Source organism: Melozone crissalis, unplaced genomic scaffold (assembly GCF_028551555.1).
Source record: "Melozone crissalis strain CALT ecotype California unplaced genomic scaffold, PUWL_Pcris_2 ptg000027l_1, whole genome shotgun sequence".
Lineage (NCBI taxonomy): Eukaryota > Metazoa > Chordata > Aves > Passeriformes > Passerellidae > Melozone > Melozone crissalis.
In genome coordinates this window covers 23186942-23205049 of record NW_026535805.1, presented here as the reverse complement: position 1 = coordinate 23205049, position 18108 = coordinate 23186942, and the positions used below count along the sequence as shown (strand labels likewise).

The 18108-nt window shown below is 37.7% G+C and overlaps 1 protein-coding gene across 3 annotated transcripts in view; it reads right to left on the bottom strand.

Moving 5' to 3' along the window:
• Positions 1 to 202: 202 nt before the first annotated feature.
• The window catches only part of SMOC2 (SPARC related modular calcium binding 2), a 138174-nt gene continuing 120268 nt past the window's right edge, over positions 203 to 18108 (bottom strand). Inside the window, exons 10-13 of one of the 3 annotated variants that reach the window (XM_054279831.1) lie at positions 8041 to 8143; positions 6872 to 7146; positions 4381 to 4424; positions 203 to 1674 (exon numbers count right to left, since the gene is read on the bottom strand). In XM_054279831.1, coding sequence (XP_054135806.1) covers positions 1651 to 1674; positions 4381 to 4424; positions 6872 to 7146; positions 8041 to 8143 — 446 coding nt within the window. In that variant the 3' untranslated portion in view covers positions 203 to 1650. The remainder of the gene's footprint in view (positions 1675 to 4380; positions 4425 to 6871; positions 7147 to 8040; positions 8144 to 18108) is intronic. The other 2 variants (XM_054279832.1, XM_054279833.1) reach the window with 2 other exon arrangements.

Sequence of the window (18108 nt, the reverse complement as noted above, 5' to 3'; positions counted from 1 at the left end):
CAAAGCTGTGGTGAAGTCATCACTGTATGTATCTACTTGCAAACAAGTCTCTCTGTTTTCGCAAAAGAAAAGTCACCAGCACAGTTCGATAACATACTAATCTTTAATCTATAAAGAAGATTAATTTCAAAGTTTAACATTATAAAAGAATAACAAATACTTTTTAAAACAAAAATACAAGATAACACACAGTTGCCTTGGTTTCTCCTGTTGCCAGAGCTTAAAGTACACAATTTCTGGGATACAATTCCATAGCATACAGTGTTTCCTATTCAGAATATGCTGGAATTGAAACAACACCTTTTGATTCACAAAAAACTTTTCCAGGTACAAACTCAAGCAGGGTGCTATTATAAATAGCTGGTCACATGTCAGATCCTCCACATTATTCAAACAAACTGTAATGAAATCACTGCTTGCTGCTACATTCCTGCCTTCTCATGTCAGCTTCTAGATGCCAGTAGTCCTTCTACCACTGCATCGATCAGCCCAGCTGCTTGTAACTCACAGTTGCTCAAGAGCAGAACTTCTTTTCATTTGGGCCCCCTTCTTTAGATTCACATCCAGAAGTTCTTGTTCCCCTCAGACACACATATGAAAAAAAAGCATTGGGGGAAAAATGATGGAGAAAGTATGAAAACTTTTGAGAAGTTTCTTTAGTCAGCAAAACAAAAGCTTCAGGCAGAGGAAATGTGAATAGCCCCTCCTCTAGTGGGCCCCCAGGCAAAGCCAAAGGGTTGATAAGGATAGCCAGGTGCAGAGGAAAAAGGCTTATCCTTCCCTGTCACAACAGAAAGATTTACAATTCTGACCCATACAAACTCTGCTCCTGCTTTGCACTGACCATGGAAACATGCTTTTAAGGCCCAGGCTGAACCAGACTGGAGTGACACTACAATCTACCTTACTCCTTTTTAGTTTGCTGTGTTAACAATGCAAGTGAAAGCAAACAGGAGAAAAATCCTACCAAAAGTTATTAATAAAGGCACTTCAAAAATTGATAAAAGGATACATTGTTCTATAAGCATCCCAAGTAGAATAACTGTTTTTTTTAATCCATTAGTGGTTGTATTCTCATTGTATGATCTTTGGAAAGCCTAGTAATTACAGTAAAAACAAAATGAAATAAAATATTGCCACCAATGAAATATCTGTTCAGTAAAAAACTGCAAAACCAAGTAAACAGCAATTTACACAATTCTCTCAGTCCTGCAAACCCGAAACATTCAACACTGCTTGGACAAAATTGAGAATACAGTAGATTTTTCAGCATAACTCTACTTAAATGACACTATTAAGAAAAATAAGGCATACTATTGAAACCAAAAATACATAGAATTAGGTTTCTGTGCTACTGCTTGCCAAAAAGTTATTTTTTTTAAAAATTGTTTAAATGCAAACTTTTACATCTCCAACATGTTTAACATATTTCAGACAACAAAAGAATACACATACATTGTATGTGATAATTTTTCAAAACTAGCCATTACTTTTTCACAGATAAAAAAAAAGTCTGTTTAAATACTTCATTTCTACAAAGTGAATTTACATTTTTAAGTACAAAGTGCAAATACTACAGTTGTTTTTATTGCCTTTTGGTGAGGAAATCTCCCACATGTCAAAGAGATCTGCCTTGGATTAGTAAGGTGTTCATCCTTGCTTCTTCGAAACTTGCTGAAAGGAAGTTGGGAAAATCTGCATTATTCATGATGTTTTCAATTAGTCCAGCATAAAATTCTATCTCTATTTTTCAGCAGTACCCATATTCCGCTATCAGAAGACAGTTATGCATAAATATATACAGGGAATAAAAAAAATTCCTGCCATGTAGTCCTTCATGGGATCTACGAGCAAGGGTGTGAGCAGTGTCTTGACTACTTACCTATGGCCCTTTAAACCCACACCTGTCAAACACAGTTTTAGCGACTGCCTGGGCAAGTCCCTGGTTCAACATACCTCCTATAGCACGTGATGTGTAACGAGCAGCCTGCTGGCTGAAGTCTCACAAACAATCTGTGGTTTCCTTACAAACCTTTTGCTAGGCTGCAAAAAGCAGCACTGACAGCGTGTGGGCATGTATGTGTCTGTTTGCTGGACAGGGTGGAGCTGAGCAAGGGAAATGTACCTGGCCACTACCCCAGTCCAGTCAGACCCATCCCCTATCTGACCTCTTTTAGATCAACCACAGCTGTGCCACAGTTAGCATATCAGTGTTTCTCTGTCTGCTTTCTTTCATTAAGCTGTTTTCTCTACAAACGTGAAAAAACATGTGCCCAAGCACACATAAGCATATATTTAACTAAACTGCTGCTAAATAATAAATTAGTAGAGAGTAAGGATTTGAGTGTGTCTCTCCTGAATGGTGCAAATCTGATCAGGCCTTCTCAGATAGGTGGTTTCCTTTGAGTACCTTCTATGCTTTTCAGTAGCTCCCTTTCAAGTGAGAACGTCTGTGATGAAAACCACCTTGTGCATTTGCAGCCATGCATTGTTCAAGTATGAAACTGCCAACAGATGGTTTTCTTAGCCAGCCTTAATGTAAGGCTATCATTTGTCAGCAACAGCTCTTAAAATAATTGATGCTGAGTCAGCAAAATTATTGGACAAAATTGAAAAACGTAGATGTTTTAAGGACACTTTTATTTCCAATTCCACAAGTCAGTATCAGATTACAAGAAAGGGGAGAGGGCTTGTCATGCTTCAACTGCAATGCACGTGTGCCAGTAATTGCCATTATATAATTAAAATAACCCCTCTGAATGCTCTGGGAGTTCTGAAAGGATAATTGTTTTCAGGCTGTCTTGTTTAAGGTGTAAGTGATTTGTAGGGAAAACCTGAAAAATTAAAACCACAAACACTTGTTTAAACAAACAAACTTATCACATTATTGTAGCTGTGAGAAGATTTTATATTCCGTCAAAGGTATGTAGGAGGTTTCTGGAAAAAACCACAGCCAATGTTGAGCTTGCCTTAGGAAGTGCAAACCCAACATCAAACAAAGCAGAAATTAAAAAAAAAGGGAGAAAATCAATAAGCAACTTCGAGAGGAAGATTTCTCTTGGCTTGTGGGTAAGTTCCCCTGGGGTTCAGCTTCTAACAAATTAATCTAGCTTTATGACAGACAGGAAGACATTTACCACAACTTGGGTTTTGGGATATTTTTAGCCAAATTCCTAATTTCATAGGTGCAGCATCACCTGAGCTGTTCTTATAATATAGTTACATGAATAAATTTTAAACCATTTTATCATTAACTGATGCTTTTGTAGGCATTACTAATTTAGGTCCTCAAATACAATGAGGTATAAGAATAGTGTGAGGATGACTTTTTGCTAGACCACTCAAACTACTGGACTCACCAGTCCTCCTTTAAGACCATGCAAAAGTCCTAGGAAGGTATAACAATATTGCCCAGAAAAAAATTCTTTAGGATAAATGGTTATAAAAATAGACACATACAAATTAAACCCCACTTTTTAAAACCTATTTTCCTGGCCTTTCACTGAAGTCCCTCCTTCTCAAAGTGTACCTTTCTTTAAAGGGTTAAAAAACTCTGCTTTTGTGCCTTTTACAGCTCTGAACAGCCTGAGTAGTCAAACCTCCATGGATGACATACACTGGTGTTATTTTGAAAAACAAGATCAAGTCTTTGCAGAAAACTGATTAAAAAAAAAAAAAAATCTGGATTATGTTGTCAGGGCACTTGACATTTTATTTTTTCCAATCATTCTGCAATTTTAGTTTAAACACAGATTAGACTGATGTAAATCCTAGTTCTTCAGCATATTTTGCACAGCCAGCAAAGGCATCTGAAAGTGACAGCTCTTTTCATTGCACTAAGATTTTAAAAGCTGTTTTAAGCCATCATATAATAATGCAGTGGGGTTTCTGAAATGTATAGATTTTCACAAGGTATGGGAAATGCATGGCTTTGTTCATTTCAATAAATGTCAGTTTGTGTTTATAGTGTGACACAAAGGAAAATTGACAGAATTCAGCTAAAGTAAAAGTTAAATGAAGATGAAGCAGTGCACATTTAAAAGTGCATGGGAATGCTGTCATTCAGGAATGCAAAAGACTCAAGAGGGCTCAATTACACTCATCAAATTATCATACAAGTCCTATATGTCAACTTACACTTTCCTAGGAACTTCCACATGCAAGCCTAATCCACTTTGCAAATTATGCACATTTACTCTGCACCTGTAATTGACTGATTTAGCTTTCCAGACATAGAACTTAATTGGGATGTTGCTCTACATTTTTCTGGCAGCTCTGCAGAAAAGCTTAAAGTAGTTTGAAGCTGCAATGATGACTAAAACCCCAAGAAATTCTTCCAGGAGAGGCAGAAATAGAGATCTTGCTCTCCTCAGTACCCACCTGCCTGCTGGATGAAGTGCTCTCAGTGTTGGTTCTGGGGGCTGCTAAAGGAAGGAAAAGAAAACATTATAAATATGATTTCCAAGTTATCCTCAAGAACTGAAGCCCTCATTCTGAAAAGCTGATTTTTAGAGCAGGGAAAGTGCACAGCTTTCAATAAATGAGATAAAATATTTCAGACCTTTCATTGACACAGCTACTTTTTTCTTTCCTCAATACAGGTATTGCTTATTTCAAGGAGTTATATGAAAGTTGAACAAGAGCATCTGTTGCCAGTTAACATGTCAAATTTGCTTAGGAGATTGCTTATAGTCAAGGTTGAGCATTTCAAGCTTACTAAGTCTTTGGTAGTAAATATAGTCTATTATCCCTGGCAGTAAAGGGGCACGGACAAGCAGAGTGTATGGAAAGCATTCACTTTGATTAAAGATATCAGAAACAGTTCTACAAAGCAAAAGATAAAAGATAAAAAATAGATAAAAGATTAAAGGTACCACAGAAACAGTTCTACAAACCAAAAACATTGTTTACATTGCATCTGTAAAAGGACAGGATTATCACTGTTTTTTAAAATTTCTTAGTTTCAAAGTCAAAGACAGTGCCCAAAACAGGGAAAAATAACCCCCCAAAAAGCTAATGAATTTGCTAGCCCATTAATCTTCCCAAGCTAACTTGTGAGACTAGGGAGGAACTTGCTGTCTTGGTTTTCCATGTCAGTCTGTGAGTCAGACAAGCTGTACTGGAACTTAGGGAAAAAAACCTGGACCTTGAAAAATGCTGCAGCAGCTAGTATCCCCTTCAGAAAACATGCTTTACAATTCTCTGGCTTTTATATTGCTTCAAATTATTCTCACACAAGAAACTTGAGACTCACACGAAATGATACAGAGCCACTTCCTTAGCGCAATTCTGACACCTCAGGTGACAAGAATCTCATATTTTCCTAGAGATGTAACTCTAACTGCAACGAAGTGGTAATTGCTTTCATTTGTGCAAGTGAAAGAAGTATCAGAAAGGAATTTTTAATTATCATGTAAAAGAAACAAAACAGAATAATGGTATTCCAACAAAAGTAATTTTTGTTGTCCTGTCCTTAAAACTATGTACTTCTAGTAAAGCAATCAGATTATTTGGTTAAGAACTTTTTTCCAACTGGATGCCATTAGTTTTCCAATGCCAAACTTCTGGGATTTTTTTTCCTTCCAAAGTTGAATGTTCTCATTATTGAATAGATTTTTGCAGAAGATCTGTTCCAGAGCTTCGGTTGTGGTAGTCACAATTTTTACTTCAGCCAAATCTGTGTGTGATCTTCACATGATTTCATGCCTCTTACAATTTTCATTTCCAAAACAGTTTATCCTAATATTTTGGGGGTTTTCTACTGGAATATGAAGACAAAAAACTTGGGGTTTGCTTTCAGTCTTGCTATGGCTTTCCTTTACTGCCTGTGTAGTGATTTTGGACCAAAATTTCATCCACAAGAAGTCCTAAGAAAGAATGCCTGCTGCAGCAGGACAGAATTGTTTCACTTTCCACATTCACAGATAAAAAAATCTATCTGACCAAAAGTCACATAGACAAAGATAAATATAAAGATACTAAAATTCATCCACTTTCATATTCTTTTTTTTAACCTTCATCATCTAAGTGAAAATTGGAAGTTATCATTATGAGGTCCACAAAAAAAGCCCTCGGAAAAAAAAATTCTGGATTTGCTCAATACTTGTTTTGAGAGATCTGTTACTGTGAGCCATAGACAATTTACTTCATTAGTAAAATGCAGACCTCTTCTGCCTTTCTGCAGCATTCCTCTTCTAGACTTGAATACAACCAATGAGACCTTTGTTCCACTGTCCTCGCTTCATTTTAAGGTACCAGAGAAAACCAATTTACCTATATTCATTCTTCCACAACTTCTTAAAGCATGGGGATCTACTGCTGCTGTTTAGAACTAATTTTTTTTTAATATTTTTTTCCCATTTTCAGGAATTGTGTGATTGAACTCTGCAAGTTAGTTGTTCCCCTTCCTACTAGTTTGGCAGCAAGGTAAGGTGGCTGTTTATTAGCTGTTATTCCACCTGTCTGGCAGATGACCACTTTCCTCTCTGCATCTCTAAACTACATTTGAGAAATGAGATTTCATTAGAAAGCTCAACCATGTGCTTCCTTCCAGGAATCCAAAAAGCACAGGTGAGATACTTCCACTCACTCAGAACACAGTTCTATAATAACACTAAACTGGCTTTTTGATGATTGTTATTATATCTTCTTAGGTTTCCTACCATAATACATTTAATGGTTAGAATCAACAGGAAGTTTTTGATTCTGTTGGAGCAAAGTAATCCAGAAGCAACTTTCTTGCCATCTGCCCTAAGCAACAGCTGCATTAGCAGCAGACAGGTGTATTTTGCATAACTCTGGCACATATAAATATCAGGCTTCATAAGCTTTGAAGAATTTAGTGAAAAAGACAGAGAGAAAAGGTTCTTACTATGGCGTTTCTTTGTTTCTGCTTTACCTTCTTCTTTTGTTACTCCCAAGCAGCCCATTAATTCTTGAACTGACAAGGACTTATCGTTGTTCACATCACAGTATTCCACAAACTTCTTCACACATTTTTTGGGCTTTGATTTCTTTCTTAGGAATCTCTTAAATGGCTTGATTTCCTTCTTGCCGATATCACCACTGGAATTTTTATCGAGCTGTTTGAAATACCAATGAACGACTCTCTCTTCCAGAGTATGATTTGGATCAGGCTCAGAAACACTGGAACAAGAAAAAAAGAGAATTTAGTCTTAATTCTGATAATGAATGCCTTTATTTCAGAATAGTTACATCACTTTCAGATGGCCATCACCATTGTTATCTAATATTCCCTGGTTTTGGACACTAACTTGTAGTGAATCTCTCTTTTTTTCACTTTGACCAACAATATGTTCAATTTTACACTAAGGGCTAGAATCTGCTTTTAGTGTACTCTCTGAAACCCTGTTGAGTTCAGCATCATACTCTGCAAACAGTGCTTTCTCCTTAAATTTCTCAAATCAGAGAAAAGGGGAGAGAGAAATAAAAGAGAAAAAGACTGTTTCATCGTCAGCAGATACATTAAATGTGTGAAGTAACCAACTGAGGTTGATCAACAATCAGCACTGCCAAATACCAAAGCTCCAATTACAACCCGTGATGGAGTCTCTTAGAGCTACAACACCTAAATGTATTGAATTACAGGATAAGCTATAAAAACAAATGCTATCTCCTCAGATAAGTACCTGACCCGCAGATGCCCTAAGTTTGACAGCACTTACACATTTTTAACTCTACCTGTGACTGTTGATAGCATTGGTCTGTTTTGCAAGCAACTAGGAAGAATATGAATCAGGAAGGTAGCACACATTCAAGAAATAAAGCCTTGAGAGGAGAACAAAGACTGACACACAGTTGCACCAGCAGCTACAGATAAACTCTGAGCTGCGCTGCTGGGAATTCATCTGTCAAATGTATCTCTGTTTAGTGAACAGTCCACAGTGGTAATTTTGAAGTAAACTCTCCTAGATAGGTTCTTGGAAATTCACCCTTTATGCAGGCTCCTATAAGCCCTGAACAATCTGTTCACCACTGTTGGAATCCTTTTAAAGACACACAAAAAGATCTGAAACCCACCGGCTGGAAGACAATGATGGATCAGAGACTGCGTGCACCATATCTGTGGACAATGCATCCAAAACACTTGTTAGGAACTCATTCTTCTTGGCCCCAGGACAACCTAGAAAATGACATATTTTTTTTTTATTCCAACAATAGTTTAGACTTTGAGATAGATATTACTCCCTGTACACAAATTTCCATAAATTGTGGACATGTTCATAACATAATTCAAAGACAAGCATTTAAATTCAGGTTCATTTCTGTAACAGAGCAGGAATAAAAAAACCAACCCTTTGAACTGAAGCAAGTGTGAATTTGTTTTACATACTTTGAGTCCCTTTACTTAATTTTTGGCCATTATTTTTTCTTTTATAAGATGTCTTTAACATGGGTGTCACGGTTTGAAAATAACAGCTTTGAAGCCATAAAAGTTTGTACATGAGAGAAGACAGAAACATGGATTAGAAGTTGACAACACAATACCTATTTCAGATTTCCACTTTCACTCCTCTTATTTTCCACTGTCTTTCTTGACACACATATTTTCAATACATTGGTTTTCCTCTCTGTGAAATAACTCCTTATGTCCTTCTTGGACAAGGGTTAACTAGCCCTACGTGGCACCTAGCCCAATCAGCTGCTGTTAGCTGGTACTTTGGTTCATACTGTGAGAGTCTATGGTGATGCTAGATCATCCTCATAATCACATCCCCCATGCTACAAAGTTCTTCTCTGAAAGAAACTGACAGCATGTTTCAGACACATAATATGTCAGATAAATATATACTGAAAGATCCCCTCTTCAAGCAGCACAGCTGGAGCAGATAAATTCCTCTGACAAGCACATGGATGTTGACACATGGAGGTTTGTTTATACAATACACCTGCTTCCTCTCCTCTTCCCTAGAGCCCTGAGCCAAACACCAGGTCTTCCTCTAACCCTCCAAATAGCTGAGTTAAAATACAGGATGATCCACGATCATCCTGTGACATGGAGATTACAAGCTTGAAGCTAGAGCCCATGGCAGGACCTTCACAGACAATTCTGTGCTGGAAGCCACTTGCTGCAGCTCTATTTCAATGTGAAAAAGGGAAATACTTTGAAGTGTTGTGGAAAAGTAAGATTAGTCAGTCAGCAGGGATTTTGTGTTTTACTACATTTCTCAGCAACCTCTGGAGCAGGCAGTAGGACTACATGAGCCTGAAAAGCTTCATCTTACCCAGCAAATTATTTTTTAATACATCCCATGTTGATCCAAGGAAATAAACCTGTGTTACATTAGCCCTTAGTTGTGTTGCAGTCAGAATAGCTCAGCTATTATGTACAGCAGGAATGCCCACTAGATATTATTGCCTAACACATTCATGTAGTTATGAGTTCCTTGCCTTTGGCACCAAGGATATTTTGCTTCAGTAACCGTAAAAGGTATATAAAAGGAATTCACTGAGGAAAGTTTCACTGCACTAAAAGTACACATATGAAAGCAGTTGTCACTCTGTTAGATACGTCCCTTTCTCCTTAGTATTTAATCAGTTGTGGGGTTTTTCTGTCACAACTGGAAAAAATAGGAAAAAGAAATGAAAAAAAAAAAACCAAAAACCAAAACCAAACAATCCAGCAGCTATAAGTCTGAGTTCAGTGAAGCAAGCACTTCAATTTTCCCTGAAAGGAACGAAAGCTAGAAGGGTGGCAAGATATTAATAAGGGAAGGACAGAAAACTGCACCAACAGGTTCCATTCAGTGCATGTTCTCCAATGCAAAGAGTTTGCTGCCAAATTAGGTTCAGGCATTCCAGCCATGAAAGCAAATTGCGTATTGCCATTTAAATGAGGTCACACAACTCTGCGAGCCACAAAAGCACATCTGTCCAGAGATGAGCAGGCAGAGGGCAGGCAGTCCCTGTGCAGCAGGCACATCCAGCTGTGCCAGCATGCCAACCTGCAGGAATCAGCACTGAGCAACCCGCTGAGCTCAGCGCTCCCTCCTGCTAGGAAGGACAGCACTGTGGGCCAGAGCTGGTTCCCTTCAGAGGACAGCTGAAAAGTCTCTCTGAGGATCTCCACGTAGGCCTGTCTTGAATGTTATGAGCTTTATTCATTTCGTGTTGGAGCTGTTATTACCAACATCAGCCAGAAGCCTAAATTCTGCTCCAAACTTAAGTTGTGAATTGATATAGGACTTGTGGAAAATGCAGAAAAAAAGACCTCAGCATGTAACAATGCAGTGCAACATGGAGAAAAGGCAATTTGACTTTTTTCTTTCTCTGTCCTTCTTTTGGAGAGTTAATAATGTCCGATTTGATTTAGGAGCTCCACCATTTATGAGTATAATTCTGAAACATCTGGAAGAAGCAAAAAATCTGCTTTAGGTAGTTTCCACTGCTGTCCGGGGAGCTGCTGAGTGTACATATGCTACAGATATAGAGATCAAAATCCTCACTTAGCTTGCCATTTATGAGATACAGCTAGGCAGGGAAAGGTATCAACTTCTAAATTCACAAGAAATCACAGGAAGAAAATTCCACAGTTTAAAGCCTGTCTCTGACAATTTTCCCTAAGAATAAGAAAGGTTTCTAAATGTGTATTTCATAAAGTTGCAATAACAGCTGACAGCAATAGAAATCTCATAGAATACAGAAATTGTTAAAACAAACACAATCAGTTGCTGTGAAACATTCTAAATTATAACTCTACTACTTAACATAAAATGACACCCCACAAAATCCTCATCAGTCAAATACAGAGAAAATATTCAGGTTCTCCCAATTATAAGTTTTGCTGACGTGTATGCAATCACACAGCAATTTACCCCACAGTGAAATCTCTGTTCTTTGCAGGTGTTACTAACTCAGAATAATTCTCTGGAGGCTTCACGCTGAGCTTCAATTTTTCAACAAATTTGTTGAAAAGACGGATGGCAAGACTGGAGGAGCTTTAGCTTGATTGTAATGAATAATTCACTCTTATTGGGCTAAATACAGAAAGGGAAAGACTAGTCTCTTATGGGAGCCTTATGCTTCTTGCTCTGGTATATAGGCTTCAGTTTCTTCTTCTGCAGCTGCCTGTCCTATGTGGATTTGACAGCTTACATACATAGTAATTTGTTGTTAAAGGGTGGAAGCTGAAACCACATGGAGTTAACATACAGGTTCAGAATGTAGACTGAAGTGTTTGCTTTAAGGATAGTGTTACCCAGAGTAAACCTTAGAGCAACAAATACATACAACAAATGACAGGAATACACAAACACCTCATTTCAGCTATAATATAAAGGAAATCAGAGAATCAGCATTATGCATTATATCTCTCATATATACACATCTCTCTATACACATAACTACTTTTAGCACTGAGAATGGATTTTTGAAGTTAAATCTGTGGGAAGATTTTCCATAAACATTCTAAAATATGCACCCTAGTGCCTTGGAACTCCCTGCTTGGCTGATAATAATCTACTACTGTCTTGAAAGATTATCTTTTACAATATATCTGAAGTTACAGCTAGAAGAGCATTTTGTTCATTTTTGTAAAAATGGGAATCCAAGAGATAAGATTTACCATCTTAAAAGGGATTGTACATTAATCTAACTGCAAGAGAGGAAATTGTCTTGGGTCAGTCACTCAAGTTATTAAAGGCATGACAACTTCCAATTAGCAAATCTAAAGTTTCTTTTTTATTCCCTGTTTGCTAATATGAACATAAAGCTTAGTAGTGCACTCAAATACAATGACCACTGAAATTCCTGAAGATCACTGAAGACTCCAAGTAAGTTTTTGATCTGCCTAAAAGCAGAATGACCAGAACTATTATGCTTCATTTGTACCTTTGATTTCACTGAAAAACAGCGTTATACAGAAGAAATAAATTTAACAAAATTTTTCAGTGGTGCTGGTTATCCCGGCACAGTAGACAATAGAATAAAACTTTTTTTTCTTGGACATTTATTCTATACACACATAAATGTATAGTCATGACTTTATTTCTGTTGATCCATGTGAACCACAAGTTTGTGTTTGTGTTTGTCTAGACATGCTGAGGGACCTCCTCATTTTTTGGAGGACTTCCTGAGCTCTTCCTGACTCCCTTTCCAAAAAAAAAGAAAAAATATCCTTCAAAATATGAGCCTGGGAAGTTGTTATGCTGCTGATTACTAAAAATGATGCTCTCAAACCATGTCTCACAGTGACAAAGTCACTGCCTTTATAATTTTATTTAACAGATGGACTTGATGATCTTAGAGGTCCTTTCTGGGTTTTAAGAACTCTCTGATTCCATGACTCTATGCCTCATTTCAGTCTTTCCCTCACTGCAGCTTCTGGTAACTTCTCACAGACAAAGACAATCTACTTCTTATTTTGTATCCTTGAAGGCTTGAGGACATTATTACCTCTCCTTGCTAACATCCCTCAGGTATTACAATTTTAAAAATAATTTTATTTTTTCTCTTAAATATTCATAAAATTTAAAAGAATTAAGTTAAGCTCAGAGACAAATCATCTTTCATATGTCCTTACCCAAATTTCAAAAATAAGTAAATAGAATACAATGGATGTTAGCTGTAGGGGGCTACTGATCCATTGCTTTGTAGCCACAGATCTCCATGTCTTACAGGAAAGAAGCACTATTTCTCAACAAATGCAGAAGTAGATTTCAATTCTTAACATGTATTTAATTTGTTGTTACTATTTTTAAATTATCTTTCTGTTCTAATTTCAAGGGACACACACACACTAAAGAGTTAACAAAGAATGCTTTCCCAAAGCCCTACCCTTCAACCTTAGACATTCATATCATACCAAAGTTCTTTGAGGGGGATTTGTTGAACTTGCTGAAATGAGATGTCTCACCCACAATAGTTATTTAAGTTCAGTATAAAGGAACCCATTCAGAAGTCATTCATTCCGACTACCTGAGGGATTTTTTTTCCTTAGAATAGAACAGAATCTCCCTTAAAATGTTTCACTTCTTCCCTATTAACTGAGGGAGCCCAGACAGATAACTTACATTCCCTGGTAGTGTTAAACAGGTTGTGATTAATTCTGTATGTGTGTATGTTACAAATAGGCTCTAACTACTCTCCTACTCTTCAGGTAAATTTGGAAGAAAGAAGGGATAATATTCATAGCAGAAACACAAGATCCTATAAGCCGCTTTTGCAGGCAACTGAGTGACAAAGACTAGGGCATTTGTTGATAGGAAAAACAGTCCATTACGTTTATTTCAGTTCCTGTACTATTATTACTAAACAAGAAAAAGAAAATCGTTTCAGATCATCAAAGCATAAGACAGGCAATGTGAAATGGCTAACTTCTGATGACTACTTTTTAGTTTGGTTTTCCCTCTATTAAAGACTTTTGAGAAATTAGTTCCTTCTGACTAACAGCTCTGAGATGTCACTATGACAACACAGAGAGATGAATCAGTTGAAACATGGTAATCCTTTCAGAGGCCATCCAGCCAAAAATCAATGCTAAAGTTGAGAAAGTCTTTGGATCTTATTTGCCATTCTTAAACATTCTCTTGTAGACCTTTATTATTCTAGGTTTGACTGCAAATAGGAAAAAAGGTCTAATAATTCAGATCATAAGGAGCTGTGCCTCCGCTGTTTGACTGGATACAAGGAAACTGATATTTCTATTTGGCAGTCAATGCCTACAATATCTACTTCACTTTTGGAGGCCAAAGACATCTCAGTACGCTGAGAAGGATCTGACATTCTCAGCATTTAGATTCAGTGCCAACTTGTAGCCTTTAGAGGCTCATCCCCTCAGGCTGAGCACAACCTGCAATGCAGCCATGTGGGTCAAGCTCCAGTGGAAGAAACACAATGCATTTAACTGAAGTGCTGGCACAGTGACAGAACTCAATCATCCCACTGATTAGGACACAGAGAGAAGTGTTCAAAATTTAGAAAGGTACCCAAAAATGTGTAGAAGAGAAAAGCAACTAGATCTGATTTTCAAAACATTATGCTTCTGCTTTATATACCATATTTGATGACTGCCTGGACTTGAGATAAACAGCTGGTACCTCTGAGTGCAGCAACACTTTTAAGAATAGCTTATTAAACTGAAATATTTTGGAATCCCGTTTTATATAGTATGACTGAATCGCCTCATTATCACTCTGAGAGTCTTAACAATTAGCAATCAATACTGCTTAGAGAGTAAAAATGCAGTTATTTTCAGTAGACATTTATTACTTCCCATTTACTTGTATTTTCATCATGTTGTTATGTTTCCTCTCAGGAGAAGGCTATGAAAGAAAACATATTTAATTACCTCCATTTAAATATCCATTAAAAAGGAAAATCCATTACAAAGAATGTATGTTGATGTAATTATGGAAGTGACCTCAGAAATCAGGTGCATAATTTTGGTCTCTTGATGGAAAAATTGAACTATGGGGACTTGACTTAGTGGGGATGTTTTTTACATTACTTAATTAATCTAAGCAGCCTGCTCCTTGGAAACCTTCATGAAAAACAGCCTTTTCTACCAACTGATGTTGATTTTAACTTTTCTGGCTGTCTCTTACTGAGACTTTTACCACTGGAAGCATAAACTGAAAATCCTCAAAGCACCCACTATCATCTAAAGCTGCAACAAAGGTCATTATTCAGACAGTAAGAACCACTGGCCATTAAATCAGAAGAAGGAAATTCAGAGCCGTTGGGTCAGCAGCACACATTCCTATTAGAGTAATTCTTTAAGAGTCCCTGTGCACAGAGTGGTACCTTCATGCCCACATGTGATTCTCATGCATATACATAACACAGGATGGATGGAGATGGAAGATTAGCACTCCATACAGACATCTTTTTGTGCATGATGGATCTTTTCAAATAGACCTTTGAAACACTGTACATTGCTTGTTTTGGCAGTTGTTTTTTTTGCTTTGTTTTGTTTTTTAAAAAGAACAAATAGAGATGGTACAGAGCAATGCCGACCTGTGGCACACAAATGGAGTATTTCACAGAAGCAGTGACTTGGTCTCTCTTGAATCTGGAAATAAAAAGCAGTGGCAGAACCACCAAAAGCAAAACTAAGTCAGTACTAACAGGGCCCAAAGCATACTGTTGGATGGTGGAGGATGAGATGGAAAAAAAAAAGACGGGGAAGGGAGGAGCAGAAAGGAGGAAGAAGATCTAGCAATATTGCAAGCAGTCGTGTAAAATATCAGTCTTTACCCTTGCCTTATTTTGCTCATACCTGTGAGTACTGAACTCACATTAAGACACAAATTTTCACCAGTTTTACCTCATTACTTTTTTCTCCCTCCCTTCCATAACTGGCAAGTAACAGATTTAGAAATTGGATATGCAATACAGAGGGAGGCTAGAATTAATGGCAGGCAGGCAGACATGGCTATTTTTTGGAACATTATACAGTGAATTGATTGAATCAGAATGGATTTTTACAGCAGTGATTAAAAGAGATTTATAAAATGGAAATCCTGGAAGTAGCTGAAGTGAAACAAGAGTCAGTAAGTACCACTAAAGCATTACTTGAACACTGTGGAATGAAACAGTCCTTGGAAACCTGGCATCACAAAAGTCTCCCTTTCTCTTTATGCAGTTTTTAATTTGGGATCTGCAGTCGTGTTACCTTTCTGGACACTTTCCATTAAACATGATCAATTTCCTCTGCAAATATAATTTCAAATCTCACTGGCTCATCCTTTGCTAGACAAAAAGCTGTAAGATGACTAATACAAAAAACATAAATACAACTTACAAATCCTCAATATGGAACTCTTACAAGGTATAAAATTACATAAGAATGAAATGCCCTTCTTCTTACATAAGAATGAAATGTTGAAAGAGGTAGGCATATTATGACAGACTGACTAGGTCCAGGCTCTAATAATTAGACAATATTTATTTAAGTTAAAGATGATGGCCCACTCCTAATTCAACATTACCCAGGGTTGACAGAGGTCTCTGTAGCTACAGCAGGTTCTCAAACCAACTTCCTTTGCAAATAGATCTCTGTTTGGAACAGTTCCTCCAAGTCAAATGTAGTACTGTGTACTTCATTAAACAATAATAAACTAAAGGCTCAAGTAATGATGAACTGGATTTAATCCCACAAAAAGCAGGCAACTGAGAACTAACCATGCTTAATTTGCAATTTACAGTAAGTAAGCACTGAGGAAATGAACACATCTTACTTGGTAGCAGAGATCCTACAATGACAGAAGCACAATGGAGCAAATTAAGGATGGAGATTAATGTAATTATGGTTCTAAAGTGTCTGCCAGGAAGGATGCAATGCAGCTGACTTCATGTAAAACAGTTTACAGTGTGCGGTTTGATTACAAAGTGCCTTGGGTCACTTTACAGCAGGAAGATCCAATTCCATGACAACACTCCATTAAGGATTAGGAGGACACTTTCCTCACTGAACCATTACACTGTAGATGAGTTTCATTGGGCACAGTGTGGCCTGTTTCCCCTGTGCATGTCCAGCATTCAGTCAGGTACTCAACTAAGGATATCCTGCAGCCATGCCAAGGACTGGATTTCCTTGTGTTTGTGCAGAAGCCCACCCTGTCAGCTTCAGCAGCTGTCATGAAGTGTAATGCCAACCAGGATCCCCAGAGTCAGCTGACCAGTTGGTGCTAACAGGTAATATCTGAAAGGGCTGAGGAGACATTTCACATTATTGAAATGTGAAAACCAGTCAGGCTTATTGACTGTGGGACTCTACAGGAAACAAACAGAGAGGGAGAAATACCCTATCATCCCCTCCAGACATCAGGCATGGTCTACAAACAAACATGACCCCATTTTATACACAGGCTGACATGGCATGGCATGCTGCAAGACTGAGCCAGTGTAGGCAGTTAGGGCAGTGTGTGTGTACAGTTTCTGGAGCAGGCCATGGAATCTCATTTGTTGATAACACAGCAATAGAAACACACCAGCGAGGTTCTCAGGTGTCTTACTCTGTGCTGCTGAGTGAATGGAGAGAGAGGGAAACAAGACATTGCTTTATAACTTGTGCCCTGGGTATTGAAGGGGATAGGGGAAAATTCAATCTGAGTGAACAACAGCAGCATCCCAAATGCTCGGACCCAGCAAAACTCAGTCCTTCTTGAATACTAACCTGACTTGCAGCCACACATTTTGCAACAGTGCTTGCCTGTTGGTAAAGGCAACTGAAATAATGACTCTGTAATTCACACACCCCACATTTCCATTCTAACTCTACTGGGAATAATTCTCTGGTATAAATACACATACTCTAATGCTGATTTAGTATGCAGAGGTCATTTTCCATTACAAATGAATGAATGTAAAAAACTTTTATTCAAAGCTAGAAGTCCATGTTCCATACTTACAGACAACAAATACTGTGAATTCCAACACATACAGACTTTCAGTCTATGAACTTCACATGACTAAGGTAAACAAGCCCTATGCAGATGACTTTAAAAGGGTTCACATGCTAGATTATCAAAAATCACTTGGTGTTCTACTGCTGGTTAAAACCAGGAGGCAAAAAAGAGAATGTAATGAGCAGAAAAAAAAATAAACTAAACAATTAAACCTTTAAAAATGCCTAGGATTAGATCAAGAAATTCAACATGTATGTGTGGATTACAAGAAAAAGGCAAACAGTTACAACCCATCCATTTCTATCAACTGATATAAGTACATTTGCAGAGGATTTAACAAGTTTCAATTATGTATGCCATTGTAGAGAGTAGAGCTTAAGCCAGAACAATTTTTGTGGGAAGAACATGAATATATGATAAGGGCAGTGAAAGTAGGAGAAAAGCATGGAAATTGGAGAGAACCAGGTAGAAAATCAAGGGAGAGAAGAGAGACATGGAAACCAGTGGAGAGAAAAGCTGCTTGAAGTTCCAAGCAAACTTGCAGCCTGTGCACTGACACAGACACCTCCAACAGCACTGACAGAATATTAATCTTCCTCCCCCATTCTCCACCAAACAAAACTGTGATTCACTGAGATAGCTCTGGCGTTCACTGAACTGGCTTCTGGTGATTTTGTTTTCTCTGCTTCTGTCAAAGCCATGTGGATAACATGGTTGAATCTCTGCATCTTTAGCTGCA